The 27,749-nt window shown below is 41.7% G+C and overlaps 1 protein-coding gene across 1 annotated transcript; it reads right to left on the minus strand.

Moving 5' to 3' along the window:
• Window positions 1-334: 334 nt before the first annotated feature.
• On the minus strand, window positions 335-27,749 carry mtus2b (microtubule associated tumor suppressor candidate 2b). The gene is made up of 15 exons (XM_030744208.1): window positions 26,985-27,749; window positions 25,983-26,645; window positions 25,512-25,695; window positions 24,526-24,732; window positions 14,926-15,072; window positions 13,123-13,221; window positions 11,892-12,091; window positions 6,110-6,176; window positions 5,461-5,675; window positions 5,046-5,151; window positions 4,876-4,949; window positions 4,686-4,784; window positions 4,470-4,589; window positions 4,038-4,135; window positions 335-3,297 (listed from the first exon to the last, which is right to left on the minus strand). The coding sequence occupies exons 1-15, from the start codon at window positions 27,747-27,749 to the stop codon at window positions 3,090-3,092; spliced, it is 3,252 nt and encodes a 1,083-aa protein (XP_030600068.1). The 3' UTR covers window positions 335-3,089.

Here is a 27,749-nt window from a genome sequence, read left to right on the forward strand (position 1 = left end):
GACATAAACCTTATAAAGGCATGCTTTCATACAAACGTACCCAGAGCATGAACATACTGACATACTGAATCAGAAGATAAATAAATGTGAACGGCAGAAGCAGCGACATCGCTGTGACGCACCGAACTTTTCTGACACTGTAAACAAAACCTTATTCTAGAGTTGGACAAACATTCAGTCAATGAGTACAAGGACATGTCCACAGGACACACAGGCGATCAGTGCAATCAGAGTACCTGATGGAGAGAGCCGTCATTTCCACTTCCTTTCAAAACACCAGCGATCAAGTTAAACATAAACGTGACGTCCAGACAGTAAATTTAACTCAACCAAATCACAGATTTTATGCCTGAGGGAATGGAGAAAAGAAAGCCTGCTTTATTACGTTAATCTATTATATTAATGTAATAAAACACCATTTCACTTAATTCTTTATGTATTTCCTAATTTTACGGTGTTCTTTAATACTGTTTTTACACACTGCTTACATCCAAATACATTTTTCTAGAAACGGTATCTGGCAAAACAGACGTCTGAGAGAAGTGGATATGTAAACACAGAAAAAATACAATACAAAAAAAAGGCAGTTGCTTCCTTTTGATGACTCATAATTCTCCTCAAGACCTGAGATTATTCTCTACAATGAGAAACGAGGTAACACTGCAATCAGACTCATTCTTATTTCGGTAAAATTGTAGCCAGTTTTGGAATTTTTGTCAACTGCGGTTACAATTTTTTTCTCTATAAAGAATTATGTGGTGAATACACACACACACACACACACGCAAAATAAAATAATTTAACACAAAAACAGCAACAGTTTCGGGTAGCTGCAAGAGCCCTGATAGCATAATCTTAAAATGCAAAAACAGATCTACGTTCTGCAACATCGGCACCGTTTATGGCTGATTCTGCAGCAATGAATTCCAACCATGTGACAGCTACAGTACTTAATGAATGTCTGTGTTCAATGATTTCCTCTTTGGTGGTTTTTACAGAGCCTGCATTTTTGTTTGTGTAGGAGATGTTTACTGCTCAAAAAAAAAAAAAAAACCCACAAAGTTTAACACAAAGTCAGATGATCTTTAGAGATGTGTCCAGTTAGTTGTGAATCTATTTCAACTACTTTGGTGCAAATGGAAAGGACAAAAGGTGCACTGGACAGGCAACGGTTTTACAGATGGTGACCGTAGACCACTGCTCTCTCCTCATCCTTCCTGACTGACCTTTCTCTGGTTTTGCTCTTTGCTTGTGTCACTGTCACTGCTGGTAGTGTGAGACTGCACTTGCAGTCCATTCATTGTGCACAGGTAGTCCAGGTCGGGACCAGGAGAGGAACCGTTACACGAGATGAGCTGAAGAAGGGCAAGGAAGAACAGGAGCAGCCTACACTATGACCTGCAGGTGGTTCCTTATATACATGTTTGTGAACAAACTGACTCCATAACAGGAGAGAGATCCCGAAATCTTTTTGTGTGATTTGTGATCACAGCCCAGCCCCGTGCAGCTCGACTGCCATCCGCTGAGGAAATGCCTCCCCAGACTATCGCAGACCTACTGTCAGATCTAATGCTGGTTAACGCTGCAGGCAGCATAACGTTCCCCACGATGTCTCCAGACTCTTTCACATCAGTCGCATGTGAAACTGCTCATCTGTGAACAGAATGAGGAGCCCACGGCAGACCTGCCAGTTTCGGTGTTCTTGGGCAAAATCGAGCTGAGGCGTGAGCACAGGTCACACGAGAACGTTGGGACCTCATGCTCATGGAGTCTGTTTCTAACAGTTTGGTCAGAAACACGCGCCTGCTGGAGCGATCTTCCCGGTGCTGCTCGCAGGAAGGACCAATGAGCAGACGCTGTTCCTGCTGCTGAGCCGATGCCTTTCTGCAACCGGTCTCGCCCTCCTCGGGTCACAGCCTATCCCCTGGTCTCTCCTCCACACTCAGGAGGGATAAAACCAGTCAGGAGGGATGAGGAGTGAGAACTGGTGTGTGGCATCCACCTGCAAAACCATTACCTTCTTGGGGGCTGTCGTGTTGTTGCCTCTCCAGTACACCTCGTCACTTTGCACCTAAGCAGATGAAATGGATTCACGATGATTTTTGCTTCCTAACTGGACAGACTGATATCCCTGAAGTTTAACTGACATTTCATTGCACTATGATTAGCAAGTGTTTGCTTAATTTTTTTGAGCAGTGCATTTTATTAACTGAGCTGAAGGTGAAGGGCATCAACTCGCCTACTGTGAAATGTGTAACACAACGGTTTTAACTTGAATGGATCCTGTTGAACTTCATCAGAAATCAGTTTTGAACTGTGATGCTCCTTTGCCCTTCTGTGCCACTTCAGACTGCAGGTAATCCTAAAATATAGTTAATTAGAACTGGAAGACAGATCATGCTTTAAAGAGAGCAATACATGTACAGATTTTACAAAGTCGTGATGATGTTGTAGCCACGCATTTCGGGTCAATGCTGATACGCAAGTTAGAAAGTAGCATGGATGATTGAGGTTAAATGGCTTGGTAGTCGGTCATAAACTCCTGAAACAGCCCCAGAGAAGAATCTGCACTTACTGTAGGTAGTTTTGTGATTTTACTCAAAGAATTTCCCTTGTCCTGGTGGATGCTGCTGGTGGGAGAGAATGGATGGCAAAAGGCGCTTTTTGTGTTTGCTGTTGCACTTTTGATTATCATTCTGTCTTGTTCATCCATCATCCTGAGCGCTGGATGAGAAGATGGAGATGTAGGCGAAAACATGGAAATGAGGCACCGTGATTTTGATTCTGCTCTCCGATCAATCTACAATCTCTGGGAGTTTTCCGGCGCATCTGTCGTGTGGGGCGTTGGCGTGGAGTAGGAAAAGTGGAGGGCTGAGAATTCCTTCTTACTGTAACAGGTGTGATCATCGGTACAATTGGTTAGGTCATTGGGGTTCAACTTTGGAAACGCATCACATAAGCAAGTGGATTTTTCCAAGAAGCAAAACTGCTGTTGCTACAGAGTGTAGCACTCTGACTGAGAGAAACATTCAACAAAGAGTTTTTAAAAATGCAAAAAGCTTTTGGTGACAAGAGCTTCCAGATGAGCGTCACTGATGGTAGGAATGTGGGCGGGCGGGGGAGCCTTGTCCGGAGGGGGGCCGATGGATTGGGGAGGAGCTGGGGGACATGCGAGGACTCAGCTCGCCGGTCTGCAGCCGCCACAGCAGCTCTTCGTTGGTGCGACTAAGGCGCTTCTTCTCGTTGCTCTCCTTCTCCACGTGCACTTGCAGATTAGCATTCTCTTCAGAGAGTTGCCTAAAGAGGGAAGGAGACAAGGAAAAATGCTGGTTACTTAATAACTTGACAAACGTGTACTTATTGAACTTCAAAATCACCGTGTCTGTTTGCAGGTGGTTGGATGCAGCGGGGGACACAGCTTGGTCTGGTAAGGAGTTAGACCCAAACTCGTGAATGTTTTTGACTGTAAAGTCAGTCTCACAAGCGCAACTGCACTGCCGCTCCCTGCGTGACCGCTAAAGCTTTGTCCAAACTGAGCCATGTAACAGGGCAGTGATCCCAAGCACACCAACAAAACCACAACAGAACGGCTGAAAAGGAAAAGAATCGAGCTGCCCAATCAGAGTCCAGACCTCCACCGGACTGAAACGCTGTGATGGGCTCTGAGGAGAGCTGTGCATAAATGAATGCTGGCAAACCTCAATGAACTGACAACACTGAACAGAAAAGTGCACCAACATTTCTCCACAATGATGTGAGAACCTGATAAAATCAGACAGAAGTTATTGATGCTGAAGCTGGTTCTATAAGCTACTGAATCATGTGGTTTACTTTGTTTGAACTTAAAGTATAAAATTCCTGCATTACTGTAAATGTTCTAGTTTCCATTGTACTGTATTTTTAAACATTAATGATGAACCTCTGTAAACAAAAATATTCTGGATTCATAGCTTGGATGATGCAGCTAGAAAACAGCGAGACTTCTAAGCTGCTTTGACCTCGGTTTTCAATCAGCACCAGTTTGCATTTCCTCTGACCTGGAAACAGCGAGATTCTTGTCTATTCGTTCCTTCAGGTCCTCGTTCTGCTGCTGTAACACTTGGAGTTTCTCCTCCAGGAACACATTCTTTGCAGCCTGCTCAAAAACACAGGTGACAGCGTACACCACATTAAATTCTTCAAGTGACGTGTGGAACGAGTGGAACGGGGGAGCAGACTAAATGATGTGGGTTCACAAAGGAAACATTTGGACTAATGAAAGCAGGTGGGATGTAAATGGGAAGGCTGCAGTAATGATACACTTTATGACTAATTCAATCATCTAGAAATCTGAGCAAGCTGTCATGAATCCTACTGATTTTTTTGGCCTTGTTAGCTTAGCTACACTACCTGTTTTAATGCATTTGATGGTTGGAAACATACTCCAAATGTTCTCTGATGCTAAACTAAAGCAAAAACTTGAAACCTACTATTTTCTCCAGTTCTGAAATCTTCAGCTCCTGTTCGTGGATCTGTTGATTTTTCATCTCCAGAACTTCTTTGAGGCTCTTCAGGTCCTCCTCAATGTGTTTATATGGAGCCAAAGCATCCTCAAAAAGCATCAGAAATAACACCAAAGAGCTTTAAGGCCAACTAGTCAAATTTTTTATGCTGCTTCTGTCACAAGAGCAGTCAGAAGCACTTACCACGATCTGCTCATCTGTGCTCTTGCGAAGAGCTTCTTCAAATCTCTTCGCTCGGTCTCGGAGACTTCGGTTCTGAAAGGTCAGCGTGTCCACCTGATCCTGGTGACCGCGCGCCGAGAGATAAGAAACTGTTAATGACTTTAATAATCTATAAATCATGTCTTTTTTTTTAAGGAAAACTGTTGAAAACCTGCAATGACAGTCTGATTTTCTCAAACTCTTCTTCCAAAGACTTCCTCTGCTGTTCATGGGCCATCTTCAAATCTGACAGGAGAAACAGCACATCATCATCATCATCATCTCTCCTGACCCGCAGGGACTCAGTGCAGGGCGACAACAGGTTTTAAATGGGGTGCTTACTCTTCACGGTCCTGGCATGCTCCTCTTGCAGAGTGGCCAGTGTATCGTTGTGAGCCGTCTCCATCTCCATCAAGGACGCCTCATGATTCTGACTCATCTCCTCAAGCTGCAGACAGCAATCACAAAGATAACTCATCAGTGCTCCCAGCTGTTCACACACATGCATGCGTAAGTATCAGGAGTGTTAGAATCTGACAGATAATAGTATTTACTGGCTTCTCTCCCACTGAAATTAATGTTCCTGTTAATATTTCTTAAATAAAAAGTAATTATTTCAAAATGCCGTGAGAGCCACAATCAAAAATAACATTTATTTATGATGTTTTTTGTCATTCAGATAAACTTTTTGAGTGAATTTACATCCTCACTTCCTTACACGAGACGCGGGCAAACGTGACAGCTTCTATCCACAGACCTGCTCCTGCTGATTGAAGCGCAGCTCTTCCAGCTCAGCTTGTTGTCGGCCCTGCAGACTCTCCGTCTCATCCGTGTGCTGCGCTTTCAGCCGCTCCTCCAACGCTCCCAGCTCCTTCTGCTGCTGAGCCCGCAATCCCTGCAGCTCAGACTCAAAACGACGCTCCAGTTCCTCCTTCTCCTGCTGCAGTTGCTCCCAGTGTGCAACACTGAAGGCTGGAATAGAGACAGAAGAAAAAAAAAAAAGACATGTGAGTTATTTCAACTCTACACAGTCTCGCTTTTTCTTTATTTCTTCTATTCTTATGGACTTTAATGTCACAAGGGATACACATGTAGCGTTGAAAGGTAAGTATGGTAACTTTATCAGTTTTTTATTGTATATTATTGCTCAAAAGCATTTGTTCTAGAGTCTGACTTGAAACAATGTTAACACAGGTGTTTTTCTGCTGCACAGTGGGTGGTATTTAATGTTCAGTCTGGGACTAAATCCAGACTGCCATCTGCCAGGTGAATTCCCACGGGCCACTCGCGGTCCCGTTCCTTGTGGTAAAACACCGGGTAATACATCATGGCTTGTGAGCGGTGAGTGACTCACTGCTTTCTGTCCTCCCCGCGGTGCCGTATCTGTAACGCCGTATCCCACTTACCCACTTCATCACGGATTCTAGCGAGCTCCAGGGACAGTTCCCTCTCCTTCACAATGGCACTCTCACTCTGAAAAGACACAAAGAGTTGTACATCTCTAGACAGTCCACATGGATTTTTGGGGTTTCTTGTCAGTGCAGCAGTAAAAATAAAGCATGGAATTCCAATAATGGAAGATCTCTGTCGTGGATGCTGATGGTGGCAGCGAGCGAGCGTGACAAACAATCTTAACAGGTTCTGTTTTCATTCTGGTGCTACCGGTTTTCACCAGAGTTTGTTATGATACTGCATAACGCTCATGTGAATAAAATACCTATTAATGTGAATCACAATGTTACAAGCTTCACATAAACTTTCAGCCATGCTCCCAGTCATAAAACTGCAGGTCTTCTTCAAGATTACAGACACAGTGTTAAAGAAACCAAACCAGAATTTCAGTTTTTCCATAAAGATTTGAACTGCTTCACGTTTGGCCGTAAACAGGTTCAGAGTGGTTGAGGGTTGCCGGTTCGAGCCCCTGTCCCTGCGCTGCGTTGTGTCCTTAAACCACATTGCCTAACGGTAGCGCCGGTCTCTGGCTGCATGACCGCAGATGCTCGTCTCTGGATTAGTGATCTGGAATGATCATTTTGTTGCGTGCCTTGTGCGCATAATGACAATGAGTTGAATCTAACAATTTGAACCTCTTACTGTAGGTCACATCGTTCTCGAGTTATTCTCTGGAGCCTGAAAAAAAAAGGAGACTGGACTTTTTGGTTCTTGAAGATGTTTCACATCTCATCCTAAAGGCTTCTTCAGTTCTCAAACCAAAATGGTGGAGAGACCCAGGACAACAATACACCCAAAAATTAAAAAAAAAAGGTACTTCTTTTCTTATGCACTCAACAACCCTGAGTTAGAAGAAATACTAATGTTGCAGATCTTTGTATTATAACAGAGATATTACTGAGTAACCAATACAAAAAAAATCATCCAAAAACAGCAACAACCACAAACTACATTTTACACTGTCACAAAACCATCACCAGCTAGTTCCATTTACTATCCTTTATGAGCTTTATTCTGGTGCTTATACACCAGAATAAAGCTCATAAAGTTGAGATTTGGGGTGTCTGCTGTTCACAAAAAAAAGTCATAAGGAATTGTGACAAAAGTTTTTGAAATATGTCTTCAATCATAAACAATATGCTTATAATTTTCTCTGTGTGTGCATAAATTTCAGCATATCCTCTATTTCACTATGGACCACGATAGCCAGGGGACGTACAGGAAAGCTACAGCAGGCATCATGTTTTTATAATACTGGGCAATGAATGCATAAAACCCTTTTTGGCATATTGTAATCACGTGGTCTCTGCACACCCTCCAACTTCTATTATCAGGACAGAGAAACTTCAGCCAGTGATGGAAGCTTCTGAGACCCTGCTTCCTCCCATGGGGATGTCACCCTTTGGCTTTTCTGCACTTTAAACTTCATTCTGCTCAATAGTGTTTCAGATTTTGTTAAGCAGTGTTGACTTTATTGTGTTATGCTGTAAAATAAACCCATTGGCCTCCTATAAGGACATACTTCCCCCCAAAAATATGTAAGAACTATATAACAAAGTAACAACTTCCTGTTCAAAGAGGAAGCTTTTTATATATATATATATATATATATATATATATATATATATATATATATATATATATATCTGACTGATCACAATAAGCTAAGATAAATGAAAAATGCATCCCAAACAAGAGCTTGGATCTCAGGGAGATAAAGACAAGAGTCCCCAGAATGTGAATCCCATATGAAGGAATTTGGATTCAATTTATTGTCACTGGATGTCACAAGTACAGAAGGTGGTGGGACAGACTCTTCTTTCTTAGATTTCTGCCTGTAGTACATTTTTACGCTAAATGTGGAAGCCTGTGAGCACCACCTTCAGTGACTGTAAAGTGATCACAAACAGCACTCGCCATGTCTGGTATGCACGTTTCCCTCAGAGGAAAGACTCAGACTGTAAAACGACTGCGAGAGATTAAAAGAAAGGAAGAAGAGATCGTAAATCTGTGCTTAGACGAGACAAAGAAACAGAGCAGCAGGTGAAAAATGTATGAGAGCTGTGATGTCACCCTCTAAGAGGTTTTACTTGGAACATAAAGCCATCAAGATGAGACTGTAGTGACCTCAGGAGGGGTCAGCAGCTTTTTTTATTTCATATGCTTCGGCTCCACCTCTGCTGCTACCCATCAATCGATAGTCCTGCCCACCGGACCCACCTATTTAAATCTCCAGGGAGTTACGGGACACGCATTCTAATTTTCCCACATCGTATTCAGCTCCTGCCAAGGCAACTTAATCCGTCTTTAGGGCGGCCTCTGATGACGGTTTTCCTTTATCACCCACACCGTTTTGCTATTTTTTGCAGCTCTTTTATTAATCATCTGATCCGTCACCAAATACGGAAAATGGCCATCATAATTACCCAAAAACCAACAGTGATCATTCTCAGTAGCTGGAAAGGTCTCATTAAAGTTCACATATGAACAATATTCTGTTTACACTCACAATGAGCTGAAGCTTATCAACTTATTGATAATTTCACTATAGTACATTTCAATATTTTTACAGTAACCGTGCTTATTCTCAAGCATATGCTGTAATGAGCTAATTAACCTAATTAGTGAGACCATAAAAAGCTCCCAGTGTGCAGCTGCTTTGTATAACGAACACACAGGAAACTACAGCTCAAATTTTATAAAGAACACCGAACATGTGATTTCTTGTAAATGGGAAATTAATTAGCACCAAATAAACAAAAAACAATGCATTCTTTGCCACATAATAACCTCAAATTAACCAGCAGACATATATTAAGGACACAATATAAACACCCAAAAATAATCAGAGCACAGCGGCAGTGACATTTTATCCTGTGTGTCCCTGTAAACTGTTCTAAAAATGAGAGAAACATCTTCAGTGCAACACACAAGCCTGCTTTGACTCAGCACAATCACACACAGCTTTACATTGACTATCATGCTCTGTCTCTAGGAAACAAGTGAAAATAATGATCATATAAACAGACCCCTCCCCACCACCACCCCCCCACACTAAACACATGCGCACAGCCGCACATACATCGAGGAATCCTCGGTGCTGAAACCAGCTCGCTGCCTGCAGAAGACGCGGACTTTACCGTTTGGTCCAGACAGAGCAGACGGAGGAAACGGAGCCTACAGCAGCAGTGGCCCATACTAGGCTAGCAGATAGCAGCAGCAGCATCCCTTAGCCGGCTCGGGAGGCAGCAGTGACAGATGCGAGTTCCAGAAAGATACAGAAAGCGAGACAGAGGGGGAGGGAAGGAGAGGGGAGGAGAGGAGAGACAGAAAGACCAATGCCTCACCTCATTTCCTGGTTTGCGACCATCATTTATCCCTGCTAGAACAAAGACTGCCAGCCCCAGCCCAGCTCTGCCTGCCTTCTCCTCAAACCCCCACCAACACGCCCCAGATCACATTCACACACATGGCAGGGAGCAACACACACACACACACACAGGCACAGATACACACACACACACACACACACACACACACACACACACACACACACACACACACACACACACGGTCTTTTGAATCTATGAGAAAAAAAATGTAGCAGAAGAAGACGGGGAGGGAGATCATTTTTATTTCAGTAGCTTTGACTAAAGAAATCACATCCAAATCAATACTCTGGATAAAAACTTTGCTGCAAAAAATCTAACTGCACTAATAGCTCATTTAGTAATCATTATAAGGCATTTAAACTCGGCTGATGTTAATGCAATATTAGGCATTGTGATCAGTCAGATATATATATATATATATATATATATATATATATATATATATATATATATATATATATATATATATATATATATATATATATATATATATCTGACTGATCACAATAAGCTAAGATAAATAAAAATAGCTACTGAAATAAAAATGCAATATTAGGCATTGTGATCAGTCAGATATATATATATATATATATATATATATATATATATATATATATATATATATATATATATATATATATATATATATATATATATATATATATCTGACTGATCACAATAAGCTAAGATAAATAAAAAATGCATCCCAAACAAGAGCTTGGATCTCAGGGAGATAAAGACAAGAGTCCCCAGAATGTGAATCCCATATGAAGGAATTTGGATTCAATTTATTGTCACTGGATGTCACAAGTACAGAAGGTGGTTTTATTTCAGTAGCTTTGACTAAAGAAATCACATCCAAATCAATACTCTGGATAAAAACTTTGCTGCAAAAAATCTAACTGCACTAATAGCTCATTTAGTAATCATTATAAGGCATTTAAACTCGGCTGATGTTAATGCAATATTAGGCATCTAGTTTAATGATTACTTCACTCTTTAAAACATAATTAAACCTCATCAGGATATGTTGTCACGCATCCTAAAACAGCGTATGGACACGTGGGAGCAGTGATACTGGATTACAGTTAGATGGAAGAGATGCATGGAAAGATCTCCTAGTTACAAATATCCAGTCATATCACCACAGAAATACAGGAAGTATCAGAAATATCACCCAGTATTGGAAAATTGAAAATCCAAATACATTTAATCATGAATCCATAAATATATAGTTATTTGCAACTGCATGGTAATTTTTTCCCATCAAATTATGTATCTCACATTAATGTAAGCCACCCTTTAGAGCTCAGAGGCAGGCCTGGACAGTCAGCTCTACTCTCATTCATCTCCAGCTGTGGAGCACCACCCGTGGGTGGGGCTGGCAGATAAATTAGATGTAAATGGAGGACCAGGAAAGGGCCGTCACAAGAGGTAAAAGCAGGTTTGAGAAACAGAAAACACCGTCAGCCTCATCTGAGCAGAATGCAGGAAAAACCACAGCAAAAAAAAGAGAATATTAAATATGAAATGTATTTAGATTCCACTGAGTCAACCGTCCAGCAGCATCAGAAGAATAGACACAACAAGATACGCTGCACACCTCTATCAAACGCACGCCACTGTACTTACATGTATAAAACAACACATCCTAAAAGCATTCCCTTTCTATAAACCAGGGGAAAAAAAAAACACCCTTTGGAAATCCTCAGCATTTCACTCCAAACCGATAAATGCGGCTGCCTTTGAACCATTCTCAAAATCAGTCACAAGAGCTTTGAAAGGAAGCGGTTCCCTTTGTGAACAAAGAATCCTGACAACAAACGACGGATGCTACAGGTGCCATTTGTGACAGTGAATGCAACACACTGAGTAGCTGCTCTGTGGAGCTCACTGCACTTCATTGTGCAGCTCAATAACAGCTGCACAATGAATCTAACAACATATATAACAATGACTGATGCAATATTTTATTTTTTGATTTGATAAAGCATTCAAGTTCCAACTTTAGTGAGCAGCTTGTTCTTCGTGGCATGAAAGTCAACTTGCAGGGTCATTTAAAAAAAAAAAAAAAAAGACATGCTATCGTTCCACAGTCATGCAGCTACAAGCTTGAACTCTCAACGGAAACTCCATCTTTTTAATGCAGGAACACATCAAATTCCTGATATCCAGAAACCAGTTGAGCATCATTTAAGACACTGTTCGAATTACGTTCTGAAAAGTTGTCTTAAGATTAAAAAAAAAAAGTAGCACATCTTGGATATTAAAGCTAACTTAAACGGAGCTTAAAGGAACCCAGTAGAAGCTGAACATGTGACACACCCCCTGCACTAAATGTTACCTTGTGACAGAAGTGCTGGGTAGTGATGCTGAAGACGTCCGTGCACAGCGAGGCCCTCTTTAACTGAGCCTGAAGGGTCTGCAGCTGCAGGGCCTGTCGCTCGCATCGCTCTCGCAGCTGCTGGATCAGAGCACGATCCAGCTCCTGCGCCCTTTCGGTCCGAACGGCGCCGAGAACTGCTGCTGCTGTCCGACCACGAACTGCAGATACACAGAACAGGAGCACGAATGCAGTATTTTGATGCATTTCTCCTCAGATTTAATAAAGCGTTTTTAAAGGGAACAATATAACACGTCTAAAGATTATCACGTGTGTGAAATCAAACTGGTGAATTTCTTTATGTAATTGCTGTCATAATTTTATTACAATTATTAAAATTCTAGTGTTGTAAAATGTCTTTCCAACATTTGTTCAGGTAAAACGAGAACAGCACGAGTACAAACCATGGCTGCCATCTCACATTACAGAGTTTATATTATCAAAACATACGCTAGCAAATATTGGTAGTTGTTATTCAGTTACATATTAACAGTATTTGATAATCTGCTGTTTAATAACTGTGCAAAATATATTGACTTAATCATTTTTGATAATTAATTAAAGCCATCTACTGTATAATGCAAAAGAGCAAAGCCAATACCATTAATTCCAGCTATTGAATCATCAGGATTTCCTGATATTAAAAATATTTTTTGGTCAAACAAAATGTAAAATGAATTTTGGTTTATATGTTGAGCCCACGCAGATATAAAATAAATGAACTCCTCATTGCCCGGATCTTCATTGGTTCATCTGCTGCCACAGTGACAACTTAATGTTAATCATCTGCTCAGTGATCAGAACAATCAGCATCAATACAGTCACACTTCCCCCGTATGACTGTATTATTTGTGCAGTATGAAAACCTTCATTAGCTGCACTGTTTGGCCCGTGTGGTCTTAAACTGCTGACTTGTACAGTTGTAATCTGAGCCAGCAGCGCTGCTCCTGAAGGAGCCGTCCTAGCATTAGAGCTACTGAGGCTTGTTGCTATGACAACATCACGGTGCCATGGGTGAAGTCTGGGATGATGTGCGGGGAGAGAGAGCAAGAGTGACATGGGAAGAAAATGTGCCTGCAAAATTTTAAAGCTACAGTGGCAGCTGATGGTGTAAACCAGAGACACAGTATTAAGTGTACCTTACGTGCTTGCAGCGTGTTTAAATGTATGCAGTCTGACTGGGCTGACTCACCGGGGGATTGTGGCTTGGGTGAAACCACTGCAAACCTTTTAGGGGAAGACTTTGGTGACAGCTCAGCCTCCGTGTCCTTCTGCAAATCTCTCCTAGAAGCTGTGTAGAAAAGAAAAATGTTAATATTCATAATTAAAACAAACAAACAAACAAACACTTTCTGTTTTCTCTCACAGATATTATTTCCCTAAATTTAATAAATCTATATTTGTTGCATTACCTTCTTGAACAATACTCTTTTTAGTCTTTTACTTAAGATCAAAGTTTAAAATAAAACATGCATGACTTTACAAAACAGAGTCAGTTTCCATTAAATAAACTATGATATTCACGTGCAGACAGATGGCAAATTGAACTAAAACTGAACCGCTGACTCCTGCAGTGAGGAGATTTGGTGGCCATGTTATGCTCTGGGGTTCTTCTGTGTGATCACATTTATACCATAATAAGATAAGAGCCATCCAGATGAGAGTGCTTTTTCCCCACTGAATGAGGGGTGATGCTTGTCCCTCCAGCAGAGCTCCAAAACCTAAGACACTTTGTTATTTTTTTCCTTTAATTTGTCACATCTGTGTATAACTGAAAGCATAAAAACTGACTGCAAAAATAGAAAAATATTATGCTATGTATGGTATGATGGGGGATAGGCTAAAAGGCACCCAAAAGCCTCAGTGATGGTCACTGTGGTGCAGTGACCACTAGGTGGAGCTGCTGCTCCACTTGTTCACACAGATTCTGCTGCAGGAAGCTGGAGCAGGTGATGATCCACCCAGAAATACAAACTGTGGCCACTGGATGACACCAATACTCCAAATTCACTGCAAAGACACCAACATGAGCACCACTGTGCATCCATCAGCTAACAACAAAGATGCCTGCACGATCAGATGGGGAGTCCACTGTATGGTACTGTACCCCTACTGTGATGCAATGCTAGGCAACAGTTAAGAAGCACTGCAGATGGCTCAGTTGGGAGAATTACTATTTTAAATGTTGTACTAATTCTTCTTGAAGTCCTAAATTGGAACCTCGATAAGCAAACTGGACATTAAAAAGCAAATGAACATGGACGTTCAATCATTAGTCATCATATTCTCAACTGCAATCATAATTGTCATCACTGTAAAAATGTCTGAGTACAAACAGCACAGCTGTGTTTAATGTTGCTAGCTCAACTTCATGCTCATAAACTACAGCTCAGTTTGGGAACCCTTATTTTCTGCTAAACACACTATCTCCCTTATTGTCAATCAAGAACTACATAAATCAATATACATGTTTAAATACTGGAAGAAGAGGGGACATGGTACACTAATAATACTGTGTGAGGAAACACCTCACAAAAACAGAAAAATGTATAAAATAATAGCTTGACAGCAACCCTAAAAGTCATTTTACTCAAACTAATTGGGATTCATTAAACTATTTCATTTTACCTGGTAGTGTGCTGTTCAAAAATCTTCACATTTTTCATTTAAAATAAATGTAAAACACAACAGATCAACGTTTGTAAATTGTTCTGCCCTCCGGCTTTCATTTAAAACTCATCAGTAACTTCAATAAGAGGTTATTGAAGCTGTCATCAGAGGGGTGAAAATATGTGGGACTTTTACTGAGGAGCAAAATCAAACGTGTGAATTGCAGGCTACAGTTTATCAGTCGGAGTGATCTCCATCTCCATCACCACCACCACCAACACACACACACACACACACACACACACACACACACACACACACACACACACACACACACACACACACAATCGCTTGCTTCCCCTGGCTGTGTGCTAAAGTGCTGTACCGAGTGGGGAGCAGTGCTGTGGTGGCAGACTGCGCCGCTGGAGGCTGGGGGCGTTGGGAGGCTGAGGCCGGCTTTGAGCAGGGGAGGCTTCTCTGGGTGGTGCTGTGGCTTTATGCTGAGGTGTGTCATCACTGCCACTGCTGGGATCTATGGAGTTGGAAGGATATCAGAACAGAAAAACATACTGAGTGACTGTGGCAAGATCACACAATGTTGCTATTTATATATGATGAGTGAGTTTTTATTTAAATATTGTAATTTGAATCTGATTAAGCCTATGTAAGGCAGTCATACATGTTCTAGCACCGATTTTTAATATATGGGTCACCCCTTGAAATATCAGTGAGTGCCTCCCAATTTTACCTTCAAAGAGTTACAGGCTTACAGGGTCGAAACTTCACCCAACATAATGTCTGTTATACTGTAACAAAAGCATCCATCATATCCTTTGGTAAGGTTGTCTGTTCAAAAACAGTTATAGCACATGAAAGGTCTCATTTTTACCTACATATTGATAACTTATAGCTGTGCCAAAGTTATGTAGCATATTTAATGAATATGCTACATAACCTTTAGCCAAAACAAACAAACAAAAAAGAAACGAGCTGATTCTGAGGGGGGCTGGTAGGAACCTTTTCAGATTTGATTTTCATGGAATGACCCAGAGGTTACTGTTTATCAGATATTTTGGTCTCCCTGCATACTCATTATTTGATGTTTTCCAGATATGTCACAGCTGTGTGGTTAATTTGTGACTGGTTCAGTGTCTACCAGCTTTTCGTGCAACACATTCATGGACACGTTTCAGGAGTTTAACAGCGGCTCATGTCTCAGTGGACTGAGCACAGAGCCTGGCGTGGCCTACAGTAAATTATGTTCCTGTATTCTTGTTGTGTTCTTTTTTCTTAAACCTAAAGATTTCATTTGGTTTAGTAATACTGAGCGAATTCGGATTGCCAGTTTGAAAATGAAACACTGTGGATGGTGGCATTAAAGCTTTCAATTGTCAATTTTATGCACGTTTCGGACCATTACACTCTTTCCTAATGGAGCTTTTTTCTCTAAACTGCAAAATCTCATCAAGATTTGCATGTTGTAAACATCGTAATTATTCATAAGAGCTGCTGTTATGCCTCTAGCTTTTATGGAAATGAAGGACTTTGTTTTTTAACCAAACTATGGAATAGTGGTTGCAGAAACATCCTTCAGATAATCAGGATGAAATTATTATAGTTGTTACATACGTTTTGTATCATGCATACATTTCTATGACATAAACCTTTAATTCTCTAACAGTCAAAAATTCCATCACTGCATAGACACATTTCAATTTGCTTTGTCTTCATAAGTAAAGAGTTGAACCCGAGATCTCTAGTTACTCATAAAATATTCAGCGCCTCAGTCAATGGCTGTGCTGACACAAGCTGCAACTATTGGTAATGTAACACTTTCTAAGACGAAAGGACAGCTTTGAGCCCTTGAATTAAAATACCATCATTAAGATGCAAAACTGTGACTCAAGGAGGCTGCGATAATTCATAATACCTTAAGGTATTATGATAAATATATATAGTACCATATTTTAGCGATACGAGAGGCAATATAGAGGATAAAAATAGATTAAATGAAAACATCAAATTACTTTTGATGGTAAAAAGCACAGGGCCTGTGCAACACCTCCATCGGGATTACAATGAATCTTTTCACTGCAGCACAATGAAATCACCTGGGAGAGTCAGCACATTTTTTTTTCTTTTCCCAAAGGCGTCCTACTGAAATGAAGACGAAGCCAAGAAACGAATTGGCTAAAGGAGATGGCCGGAGGCTGACTCACACTGCTAAACGCTTGTTTCTAGCATGCATGTACAGTACAAATCCACCCCCCCCTAGTAAGCATCCTCTGATCACCAGCACAGAGGACGCTGCTTGTGACTAATTCACAAGCAGTGAGGAAAGATGGGCTGAGAACATTCAAACCAAGCACTATTTTTTCTTTTTTAATGAAGTTCTCTGGCCCGTGAGGCAGTGTTGAAATATCGGTGATAGATGCATTTTGATAAAAATGAAAGAAAAACTCTGTGTTTTCATTTTTGCCTGTTTAACCAGTCTAAAAAGAAAAGTGAAACTGAAACAGACTTGTACTGCTACACTCCTTATTTTTATTAGGAAGAGGAAAAAACAATCACCAGTCATAAAAACTGTTTGGTGGTATCTTGTACTACAGTAGGTCTCATGTGGAAGACACTTGTGTGCGCAGTACAGCATCAAGTTGGTGAAAAACACACACACACAGAATACACATCACTCACAGATGTAGGATGGAGAGGCCACGTGGAGAGCTGCACCACCACTTGCCTCTCCGTTTTAATTGCACTTTAGTCATTATAACTCACAACACATACACACTTACAACCTGATACACATAGGACCTTTGGGGCAGGCATGTTACTCAGAGGTTGATGAGGTGGGCCGCTGAGGTGGCCCCACTCGGATCCTCGTCACTGTCTGTCTCCAAATTTTATTTGCACTTTAGACATGGAGGGTTTTGGGGGGGCAGTGTGGGCAAGCACTGACGACCAACAGTTGGCGCTTGTGGCATAACTGTCCCCTCAATTTTAACTGCACCCTATACACCTCATTCACTCACAAACATTAACACATAGACCTACAAGTTGGGGAGGAGGAGGGGTGGATGGGTCATCTTACACCCCGATTTCTTGCGTCTCGCCCGGGGTAGGGGTCGGGTGGTTCCTTGGGGACCGGGCTGGTGGCGTCCTGGGGTCGCTGTTGGCCCTGGGGTGGTTTCCACTTGCCCCGCCTTCAGAGGGTGGGTAGCTATGGATGAATGTGTGTCTTTGTGTATTTGTCACCGTCTCCGTGAGTATGGGTGGGTGAGTGAATGTGTATGTATGGCATATCTGTGTGTGGGTAAGTATGTATGGGCATGTATGAGTATCTGTGTATAAATGTGTACACGGGTGTCTGGGTGTGTTTGTATGTATGGCTGGACCTGGGTCTGGGCCTTGTGCCTTGCCTCCTGGCCGCTCCTTGCTGGTTGCCTCCTCCCCCCTACCCCCCTGGGATGGGGGTGCCTCGGGGTTCCTGGGTGGGGCTGGGTGTTCTGGCGTGGGTGCTGGCCTGCCCCCCTTGGGGGTGCGGTGCGGGGCTGCGTTGGCTTCTTCGGCGTGGGGGGGGGCTCTGTGGAGGGTCGGGCGGTCCTTGGGTGCCGTGGCCCCGGGGGCCCTGCCGCCGGCCAGTGCAGGGGGCTGGCCGCTGGGGGGGGGGCTGGCTTCTCATCGCCTTGGGTTCCCTGGAGCCCTCGCTCCTCGACTGGGGGGGCTCCGTCTGAGACCACCCTCTCCCGTCTGCTGGGGTAGGTGTGCGGTTGTCTTTGGACTGAGTGGCCGGGGGTCTTCCTGGCTCTTGGTGGGCTGCTGGTGGCCTGGGTTTCCGGGGGCTTTCCATACCTGCCTCTAGCTTCTGATGGGTGGAGCTGCAGCGTTTTGCCCTCATTGGTAAGTACGTTCCATGACACAGACACAAACATGACACAGACACAAACGCCCACTCAATCACAACTCAACAAAATTGTTGGTGTGCGTAACATGCTTTGTTAGTTTTGTTTTTCACACACAAATTTATTTTTGCAAGTATTGATAGTATTTTTTTATATGTTAAAGTGATGAAGTATCTGATTAATAGACTTGTGCTCTTTCCCCTTTTTTTTTGCTCCCTTTCTCTCTCCCTTTTTCTTCTCTTTATTTTCCTCTTCTTCAGCCTGTCAGCTCTGGCTGTTACATAGTATGTGGAAAAATAACTCAGATAAATAAAATAAAGGGTTAAAACATCAACAAGAAGAGCCTATTGAGAACCTATAGAGCTCATCTTGAAATAGCAAATATGTTTGGCACAACAACGCATTCAGATCACAGTTCTGCTTGCAAGATCTACCAGACATGACAGGCTTTAAAAAAAAAAAAAAAAAAAAAAAAAAAGTTGGTGAAAAATGTGCTTGATAAAAGAAAAATCACTCAAATAAAAAATAAATGTAATAAAAAATGTTTAAACTATGAAAATAAAGTTATTGTTATTATTAAAAATCATTATTGGATAAAATGATGATTTTATGTGACTAAAACAACCAAATTACTTAGAACCTTTTTATTTCTTGCAAACAACAACAAAAATAATTTTCAATGAACATAAAAGCCACAACTGACTAAAAAAAACTAATGAAAATGTAGTTAAAAAAACCTCACCTGAGAAGTTTCTCTGCTAAAGCTCAATGAAACACAGTCCTCAGCAAATAAAGCTGACAAAATAATCCTCTACTGATGATATTGATGGGAACAAAATTAATCAGCATCTACATATCACCTTATATTTACTTATTCCCTACATTGTTGCAGTTACTGATTTTCAGCAGATCAGACCGGCTAATCAACAACAGCTGGTTATAAGGTAACATTATGCTAGCTAATGTTAGACTCGAATGTCCTAATAAATAAATAAATAGATAATAATAATAAAAAAAAAAAAAAATCACACTTTCCCCAGTTTATTTGCTCAGTGTCCGAGTCGTCCACAACATTAAATCCACCCCGAAGAAAGTTTCAGCAGCCCGGGCTAACAGTAGCTAACAGCGGCTAAATCAGCAGCAGTTACTAAAACAGCGATTACTGACAGAGAAGTCCGGGAAATCCTCAGCAACTCACCTCAGTGTCGCTGTTGTCGGACAGAAGTGAGTTTCTATCGATTCTTTTCACAAAGTTTTACAGCCTCCTCCGGAGTAAACACCCGCGGAGGATTCATGAGGTACTAGTGGTGGCCGGATCGATCCAAATATCGATAATATCTATACCAACGTTGATATTGCTATTGATCAATACTAGTGTAATGACAGTGATCCTTTCTCTCCTGTACGCAGTACTGCGATTTCATCAAAGATGCAAGCTGACTGTCTGTTTATGTGCATGGGATTAAATCCCATATAAGTGCCGCTCCTGTCACAGCACAGAGCAGGCACACTTTGCTCCTCCCCTCCCCACAGTGATTTGACGTTACACTGTCACGTGACATGTAACATATTTTACTTGGGAAAAAAAGGAATTTGCTTTAAATATTTTATAACGTTGTGGAGTGATCATTTTGTACAGCTTGTTTATTTAAGAAAAAATCCAGAAAATTAGTGAATGAAGGGATATTTTTTATTATAGTTTTGTATTATACTTTCTGAACACTCTGCCTGAAAAAAAAAGGTTTAATTTGTTCTTGAGTGATCATTTTGTACACTTTATTTAAAAAAAAAAAATCCAGACATCACAATGTATGGAGAAAATAGTTCTGTTGCTTTTCTAATGTTTCAGAACAAAAACTTTTATTTTGATAAAGTATTTTCTTTTTACCTATAAACTTTGCCCAAATCTATCCTGGTTTTTAACTAATTAATGATCCAAAGGAAAAAAAAAAAATCACAAAACACTTAAAATTCATGAAAATTCTTCATAATTATTAAAAAATATCGTATCGGTATCAGTATTGGCGATACTTGCCCTGTATTTACTTGGTATTGGATCTATACCAAATCTTGCAGTATCACACACCACTATGAGGTACACAGTGATCTTACAGCCTGCACTCACACAAACCAGGCCAGAGCATTTGAGACTTAGGAGTAAAAACCGTTACACCTTCATTCTGCCTTTACAAACATTTGTGAAAGAATGGGTCATTCTGAAGAAGTCACTGCATTTGAGCATGGTAATGCAATAGGACGTCACCATTGCAAAGAGTCATTTTGTGAAATTTCTTCTCTCCTGCATATTTCATGATCAACTGTAAATGGTATCACTGCAAAGTGGAAGCGTTTGGGAACCACAGCATTTCGACTATGAAGAAACATGGACTATAAACGCAGAGATGGAGAAGAGAGAATATGTGCCTTCAAAATGACCTGCTATCAACGCCTTCTGCAGTTTCACTGATCTTCCCACACTACCAATGTTGAGGTCTCAGAGTCCAAGCCCTGATTGGAGACCATGATTCCCTGGTTTGGTCATTAGCAAGAGCTAAAAGAACATTAACAAACATGATCATCTGAAAAAGCTGAAGGGACACGTAAAAGGGGATGCCCTTTGCATCAGTAGAAAGACGACATCAGAGCCTGGATTGGACTCCTTATCCATCTCGGTGGAGAATGGTGGTGAATGATGTTTGTTCTGCCCCCACGGCATATAGCTAACGTACTGATGATGATGATGAATAAGCCTAGGCTGATGAGGGGTTCCCATGATGCACTATTTCTTTTTCACTTACATCTTTTGAGTCTCTATGTGTTTAAACACCACTCTGCATTTACCCATGTCCATTAACAATAAAGTTGTTCTACAGACGATACTTGTAGTGTATAGAACTTTTTTTTTTTTCCACTGATGATTCTGTTTCAGTTTTTGTAAATGAGCCAGTCACCAGGGTTATTATAGTTAACGAAAACGAACGAAATAACGAAAACTGAAATTGAAAAAACATTGTCGTTAACTGAAATAAATAAAAACTACAATTAAAAGAAAAAAAAAACGATAACTAACTAAAACTGTATTGTGAGTTTAAAAAACTAACTAAAACTAACTGAAATTATTGTGGATTGATCATTTTTCCGCTCTCTGAGTTTAAGCTGGGAGCGCCGTCAGGCAGCTGTGTGCGTGAGTGTGCACGAGAAAGCGGCAGAGTCGCTCTGAACCGACCGGGTTCAGAGCGGGTCCACGCTGCCGCAACACTGTGATGAACCTGTTCAGTTCTTGTGCGTTTCCGTCTACTTTATCAGTGAGAGAATAACAATCAGGAATAATAATCAAAGCATCAGTATAAAGACTCACAAATGTCAGCAAATTCCTGGAGGGAGACTGCTGTCGGAATGGACATGAGGAAATGAAGGAAGTGGAAAAACAGGGACAAATATGTTTGCAGCCAGAAAACTGAACACAAAGAGCGAGGACCAAAAAAAGTCCCAGCTGGCACCGCAGCACACGACCACAAGGTAATTAACACACACAACACACAAGCATAAATGCGGACATGAGGTCGGACACTTCCGTAGGTTGTGTACAGAGGCCGCAAAGACCCTGCAAGTCTAATCAGCAGCATCTAACCAAGCTAGCTCCAAAACAGAAGCAGCTTCGGGTGGTGAGAACATCAGGATGCAGCTGGATTTGAGCTTTGACTCCTTTAAAGAGTTTGTTTTTGTCAAAAACCACATGTAGCTGTTGTTAATCTACTGTACTGATGCTGAACTTTATTGTGGAGTTTATTGTAGAATTTATTGAGTTTGGGAGTTCATATTGTTCTTTGTTTCTCCCTGTTGATGTTCACGTGTGTCCTAATTATTACACATTTAGCATGTAGTGCTTCTGTCTTGTGAACTGTTGGTTGTTGAATATATTTCTTTATGGTATCTTTTGTTGAGTTTTTATTACACAATCGTCACTTTTGCGCATTGAATCTTGCACCTGACAAAGTATAAAAATGCTAAAACTAATACTGAAACTAACGAAACTAAACTAAAACTAAGCAATAAACCAAAAATAAAAACTAATAAAAACGAGCAAAACCACTCTGAAAACTAATTAAAACTAACTGAATTAGAGAAAAAAAGTAAAAACTAACTAAAACTAAACAATAATGTAAAATCCAAAACTATTATAACCCTGCCAGTCACTTGTTTCATTACTATTAATATTGGTTTTCAAAAGGTCTTAAGGGTTATATGAATCTCTAGACACGTCAAATGGAAATTTCTAATATGCCATAGTTCAAAACACAGAGCATAACTCTTGTGTCATTTTATCCAAAAAGCACACAGCACAATAGATACAGTCAGCATACTGTGTAATAACTTCCTCCTGACTGAACTACAGTAACCAGTGAATTCATTATTTTACCAGGCCCGATCGTCACGATGACAAGGATGTACTGGGAGAGCAAAATGTTTTGACTGTGGCTGCATTTGACACATATGGGAGCTGGTAACAGAGTGGTGCAGTCTGAGCCAACAGCCTAAAGGGAAACATTGTGATGCATGCAGACAGCTGTCTGAGCTGCTCCCGAGTACTTTACAATCTGAGAGAAACGGAGTCAATGAAAAGAAACACGGCAAACTTGCATTCAGCTCTAAAAAGACAAAGACTACAATGTCTTTGTTGGCCAAAGCTGGTCACCCTCACACTATTCTTGTCTTGAACTGCAGTTATTTTTTCATGAGAATCAGTGGTATGCATGGAAAGGTACCAAATAATTTGGTGCACTATGGAGCCTTTTTAGGGAGCTTGAAGCAGACACAGATGCTGCCATCTGCCACGACATCCAGCAGGTCAGAATTAAACGATAAAAATGATGACCAGCTGTCAAGGACTGCAATAACTGCGGTGATGTCTGAGTAGAGGACAACATTAACCCCCGACTATACACGTCAATGAGAAAAGACACAACAGAGACACTTTAGAAAAACAAATGCTCAGATGTACATTATAGATAAAAAATAACCACCTTACCCGAGTGGTTACAGTTAGTTTTATCTGATGTTGTAGAGTCTTATGCTATAAATAAATATTCCACAGAAGCAAAGATTAATTCACCAGCTTGTTTTAACGAGCCACTTTCCCTGATATTTTTTTTCTGGTGTTATTTTTACCATGACTTGTGTATATTGTGCTGTTGCTTTGCTGTGTTTGTGTTAGTGTTGCAGGTTTCTGGGCGGTTGGAGCTGGAAGCTTTTAAGAAATTGGACGCAGTTGGCTCCTGACCCTGTTTCTCTGAGGCCCATCTGTCCTGGTAGTCTGGAGGCTCCCTCTTCTCTGGGTCCACCTTGTGTCACATTAAAGTTATGAATATACATGCCAGTCTCATTTGTTAGATCTGACAAGTAAGTTCAGTTTTTTTTTGTTTTTTTTCAGTAAAACAAAATCAGTGTGTATGAATTATCATTACTTTTAGTGAACCCCCTGCACAGGCTATTATTTCATTATTTGCTATAGTTTTAGACCCAGACCTTCAAAGTATGTCTAAACATTTTCCAAGCAGTGGTCAGCCTGGGCAGTGAGTCGGCCCTGTGAATCAGCAGACAGCACACCAGAGGTGCTCATATTTAGTAAAACCATTTTTCTATAAAAAGTATTAAATGACACCTTATTTGCTGACACTTTGCTGATATCTCCGTTGCACACAGAGATAATTATATTGCCGGCTGAATTTTGCGGTCATTGCTTTATTTAAATGAAGCCTGTAGGATGCTTATAAGTGATGGCACTGGAACGTGCACTGGGAATTCTGCCGTATGCAGGCTGAGGAAAGGCAGCACTTCAGGATTTCTTCCTCAAAGGCTCCGTGCTGCAGCAGCTTACAAATGCATATTTGAATGAAACAAAATGAGCAGCTGTTACTATAGTAACTGAGGACAGAAGGAACAGCCACACCTGCTGGTGAAGTAATAAGGAGATTTAGATGTAATAAAACAGAGGTGTGGGATGTCCTTTTAACTAGACAGAGCACTGCCTGATGCAGTATTACCCTAATTTATAAAACGTGTGTGGAGTGGACGTGACTCACGCTGAGAACCTCGGCCTGGATCACTGTGGACGCTGTCATTAGACTGGTTGCTGGATACAGATGAGACACTGGAGCTCCGGACAAAGCCTAGAGAAGCCAGACGGGCAGCTGGAAGGGCGGAGAAACCTGGAGGACGAAGGCCAGACTGGCCTGATCTGAGAAGGAGGCTTTTAGGGGTGGTTTCTGGGCCTGTCCTCTTGAGCTCTCCTTAGAGGTAAGTAGACAGAAAAACACCTTTTACAAACCTGAATTTTATTTTTTTTTTTGCAGGCATGGCAGCAGAGTGAGTGACAGAGAATAATTATTTTGCACTGAAATAAAAAGAAGAAAATTCAGGAGATGCTAATTACAGATTTAATACGCCACTGACATCTGCTCTGATGAGTAAAACGAGAGCATTCATGTCACTTTCACTAATACTTTGCAGCTGTAAAAATGATACACATAGATGAAAATATATATAACCAATGAGTAAATTGTAAATAATACGGCACCATGTGTGCAACCATGTGTGCAACCTGCCAAGATTATGATTTATAATGTAAGAAGGCAAAATTAGTTCAGTTCAAGCTGGTAGGATGTGAAAGTTACAATCTCTTCAAATGCTTTGCACTTCAAAGAGCTGAGGCGCTGAAAGCCAAGGCTCATCCATAAGCATGACAGGAAAAAAATTAGGTGGATCACTCAGCAGACCCAAGAAAAATGTTGAATAAATAACTCTGCAGCTCGACATCTACGGGACGGGATGTGCCGAGAATACCAGAGGAGAGCGCGATGAGAAAGATCTGCTGCAATGATTTCTCAAGACTATACACAAGAGTATACACAAATACAGCTTGTGTTAAACTTTTGAAAAACATACCCAAAACAGCCTTTGAAAATGTATGCAGCAGACTCTAAAACACATGAAACTGTCTCTGACATTAAAAAATGTAACTAACATTTCAGTAAAAAACTCACATTCTGGTGAGACATTATCATCTCACCTGTCAGATCTTGTTGGCCTGGGGTGGACACTTTAGCTGCCGGGAATGGCGAGGAGCCTGACCTTTGACCTGCCTGCTGAACTCTTGACTTGGCTGCAGGCTGCCTAGTGACTGCACCTAACCCGAGCTGAGGCCTCAGGGTTCTTGGTGAGCGGTAGACACCGCCTCCTTCATGGGAAACATGCTGCAGAAGGACATTATCAGTAGAGCTAATTATTGTAACATCATTCACATTTTAGACTGATGGACAGCAAGGCGCCGTATCATAGGCACCTTAGGCACTCCTAAAACACAGTGTGTGCAGCGTAGCCTAAACTGACCGCTCTTCCTTATTAAATTAAATTTAAGTGGTTAAAACTTTTGCACATTTCAGTCACATGTTGCCATCTTGCTGCCAGTTTGAGCCGCCATCATGTTAAGTCGGAGTATTTGCACCACACATAACGAGACACAAATAAGCTGTGTTCTCACCTCTTGAAGATATTTCTCAGCTGCCTCATGAAAGCTGTCCGACTTTCCACTTCTTAGAGGGATGGTGCTGCTTGGAGGTTTTATCCCAGTCACAGCCACGCCCGGAGGATAGTACCCTGACTTCTGCATATCCTGTCGATATTTGTCAAAAAGCACGTTGGAAGAACAGAGCACCGGTGCAGGTTTAGCTTGAGGAGCAACCTTTGCATCTTTGAGAGCTGGTGGGCTGGAGTAAGAGGATAATCTCGATGCTTGCGTAGAACCTTCGTTTAGTGCGTCAGTGACTTGTGGTTTTGCTTGAGTACTCTTTCGAACGTATGTGATGATTTTTGGTCGCACGTTCTTGGGCTTCTGGGTGGGTGAAGATCTCCTGGGCTCAGGCTCTTTCTGTTGAGGCGTGACAGGTTTCGGGATTCCGCTGCTAAAACTCATCTTCGCCGGTAGCTTGACGGTTTGACTTATTCCTCTTTGAGAGGAGTCACTGCGCTCTAGGCTCAGTGCCCTTGTGCCCTGGACCTTGGCTGGAGAGCCAGGAGGCCGTCTCTTAGGTGAAGAGGAGGTAGTTTTAGGGGATGTAGGAGTTGCTGGTCGACTAGGGCTTCCCCATGGCTTCCTCCCTTCCAGACTCGCAGAGCTGGGAGTGGCAGTGTTCTCAAAGGAACCCTGCTTTTTTAAGGTGTTATCAAAAGAGAGCTGCTTCTTTAAGGAATTCTCAAATGAAGGCTGCTTTTTAAGATTCCTGTCAAAGGAGTTTTGTTTTTTTAGTGTGTTATCAAATGAGCCTTGTTTCTTTATGGCTTTGGGTTCAATACATGACTGAGTCCCCTTTGTACCTGTTTTGGCAGCCGTGTAGTTCACATCAGGGGTTTCATCAGCTTGTGTGCTTTTATCTATTTTAGTGTTAATTTCTTTATGACATTTTGTCAGGCAGGTTAAAGCCTTGTGCTCAGTACTATTTCTATGGTTGTTATTCAACCTGTGCTTGTCACTGACATCCTGTACCTGCGATGCAGCATCCTCTGACTGAACTGCTGAATTCAAATTCATGTCCACATCTTTCTGGGGTATTGTGCTTTTTCTAGCAAGAAACGAAGAATCATCAGCTCTTTGAGAGGCCTTGCCTCTCTCAGAGATAGTGGTGCATATCTGGGAAGTCAGATCCTCTGAGACGGTTGAATGAGGACCGGAGGCAACATGCCAGGAGTCTGTCGTCTGAGCCTTGCCAACAGTATCCAAAGCAGTGGCCATGCTTGAAACGGTGGACAGACAGGACACAAAGACATCCGTTTCAGAGCTTAACTCAGTCCTGGAAGCCTCTCTGCTCTCAGAGACATGAGAGGCACTGGATTCTTGCTCACTGGCACCATTCAGTACTGACTTCCTCTCTTCTCTGCTCTTATTATCTGTCGGCTCTTCTGCTGTGGCTTTTCTGCATGTTGAGGCCTGTTCTTGAAGTTCATTCCGCTCTGCAAGCCCAACAAAGTCCTCTTCCTCCTCGACCAGATAAGCCTCCAACTCCTGACCCTCCAGCATCTCAAACTCAGCCAGATCAGGGTCGTCGCACTGAGAGTCGGTGCCCCAGATGATGACTTTGTCTTGCTCTGCTGTTTCAGTTATCAATCCTGGCAGACAGCCAGTATCCCCAGTTCTTCCACCATCTCCTGTCTGAATGTCATTGGCATTGGCGTCACCGTCAGCCAGCATGCCACCCTGCTGGTTGTTATTCCTTAACTCCCCCTCACTAAAGGGCTCTTCTCGCTCACACAT

Source organism: Archocentrus centrarchus, chromosome 13, assembly GCF_007364275.1.
Source record: "Archocentrus centrarchus isolate MPI-CPG fArcCen1 chromosome 13, fArcCen1, whole genome shotgun sequence".
Lineage (NCBI taxonomy): Eukaryota > Metazoa > Chordata > Actinopteri > Cichliformes > Cichlidae > Archocentrus > Archocentrus centrarchus.

Excerpts from the sequence above, each read along its gene's own strand:
- mtus2b (XM_030744208.1), bottom strand. The coding sequence starts at position 27,749 with ATGTGTGAGCGAGAAGAGCCCTTTAGTGAGGGGGAGTTAAGGAATAAC. Across the intron at positions 6,177-11,891 it reads CCCAGCACTTCTGTCACAAG|AGTGAGAGTGCCATTGTGAA; the intron begins GTAACATTTAGT and ends GTGTCTTTTCAG. Across the intron at positions 3,298-4,037 it reads AAGAATCTCGCTGTTTCCAG|GCAACTCTCTGAAGAGAATG; the intron begins GTCAGAGGAAAT and ends TTCCCTCTTTAG.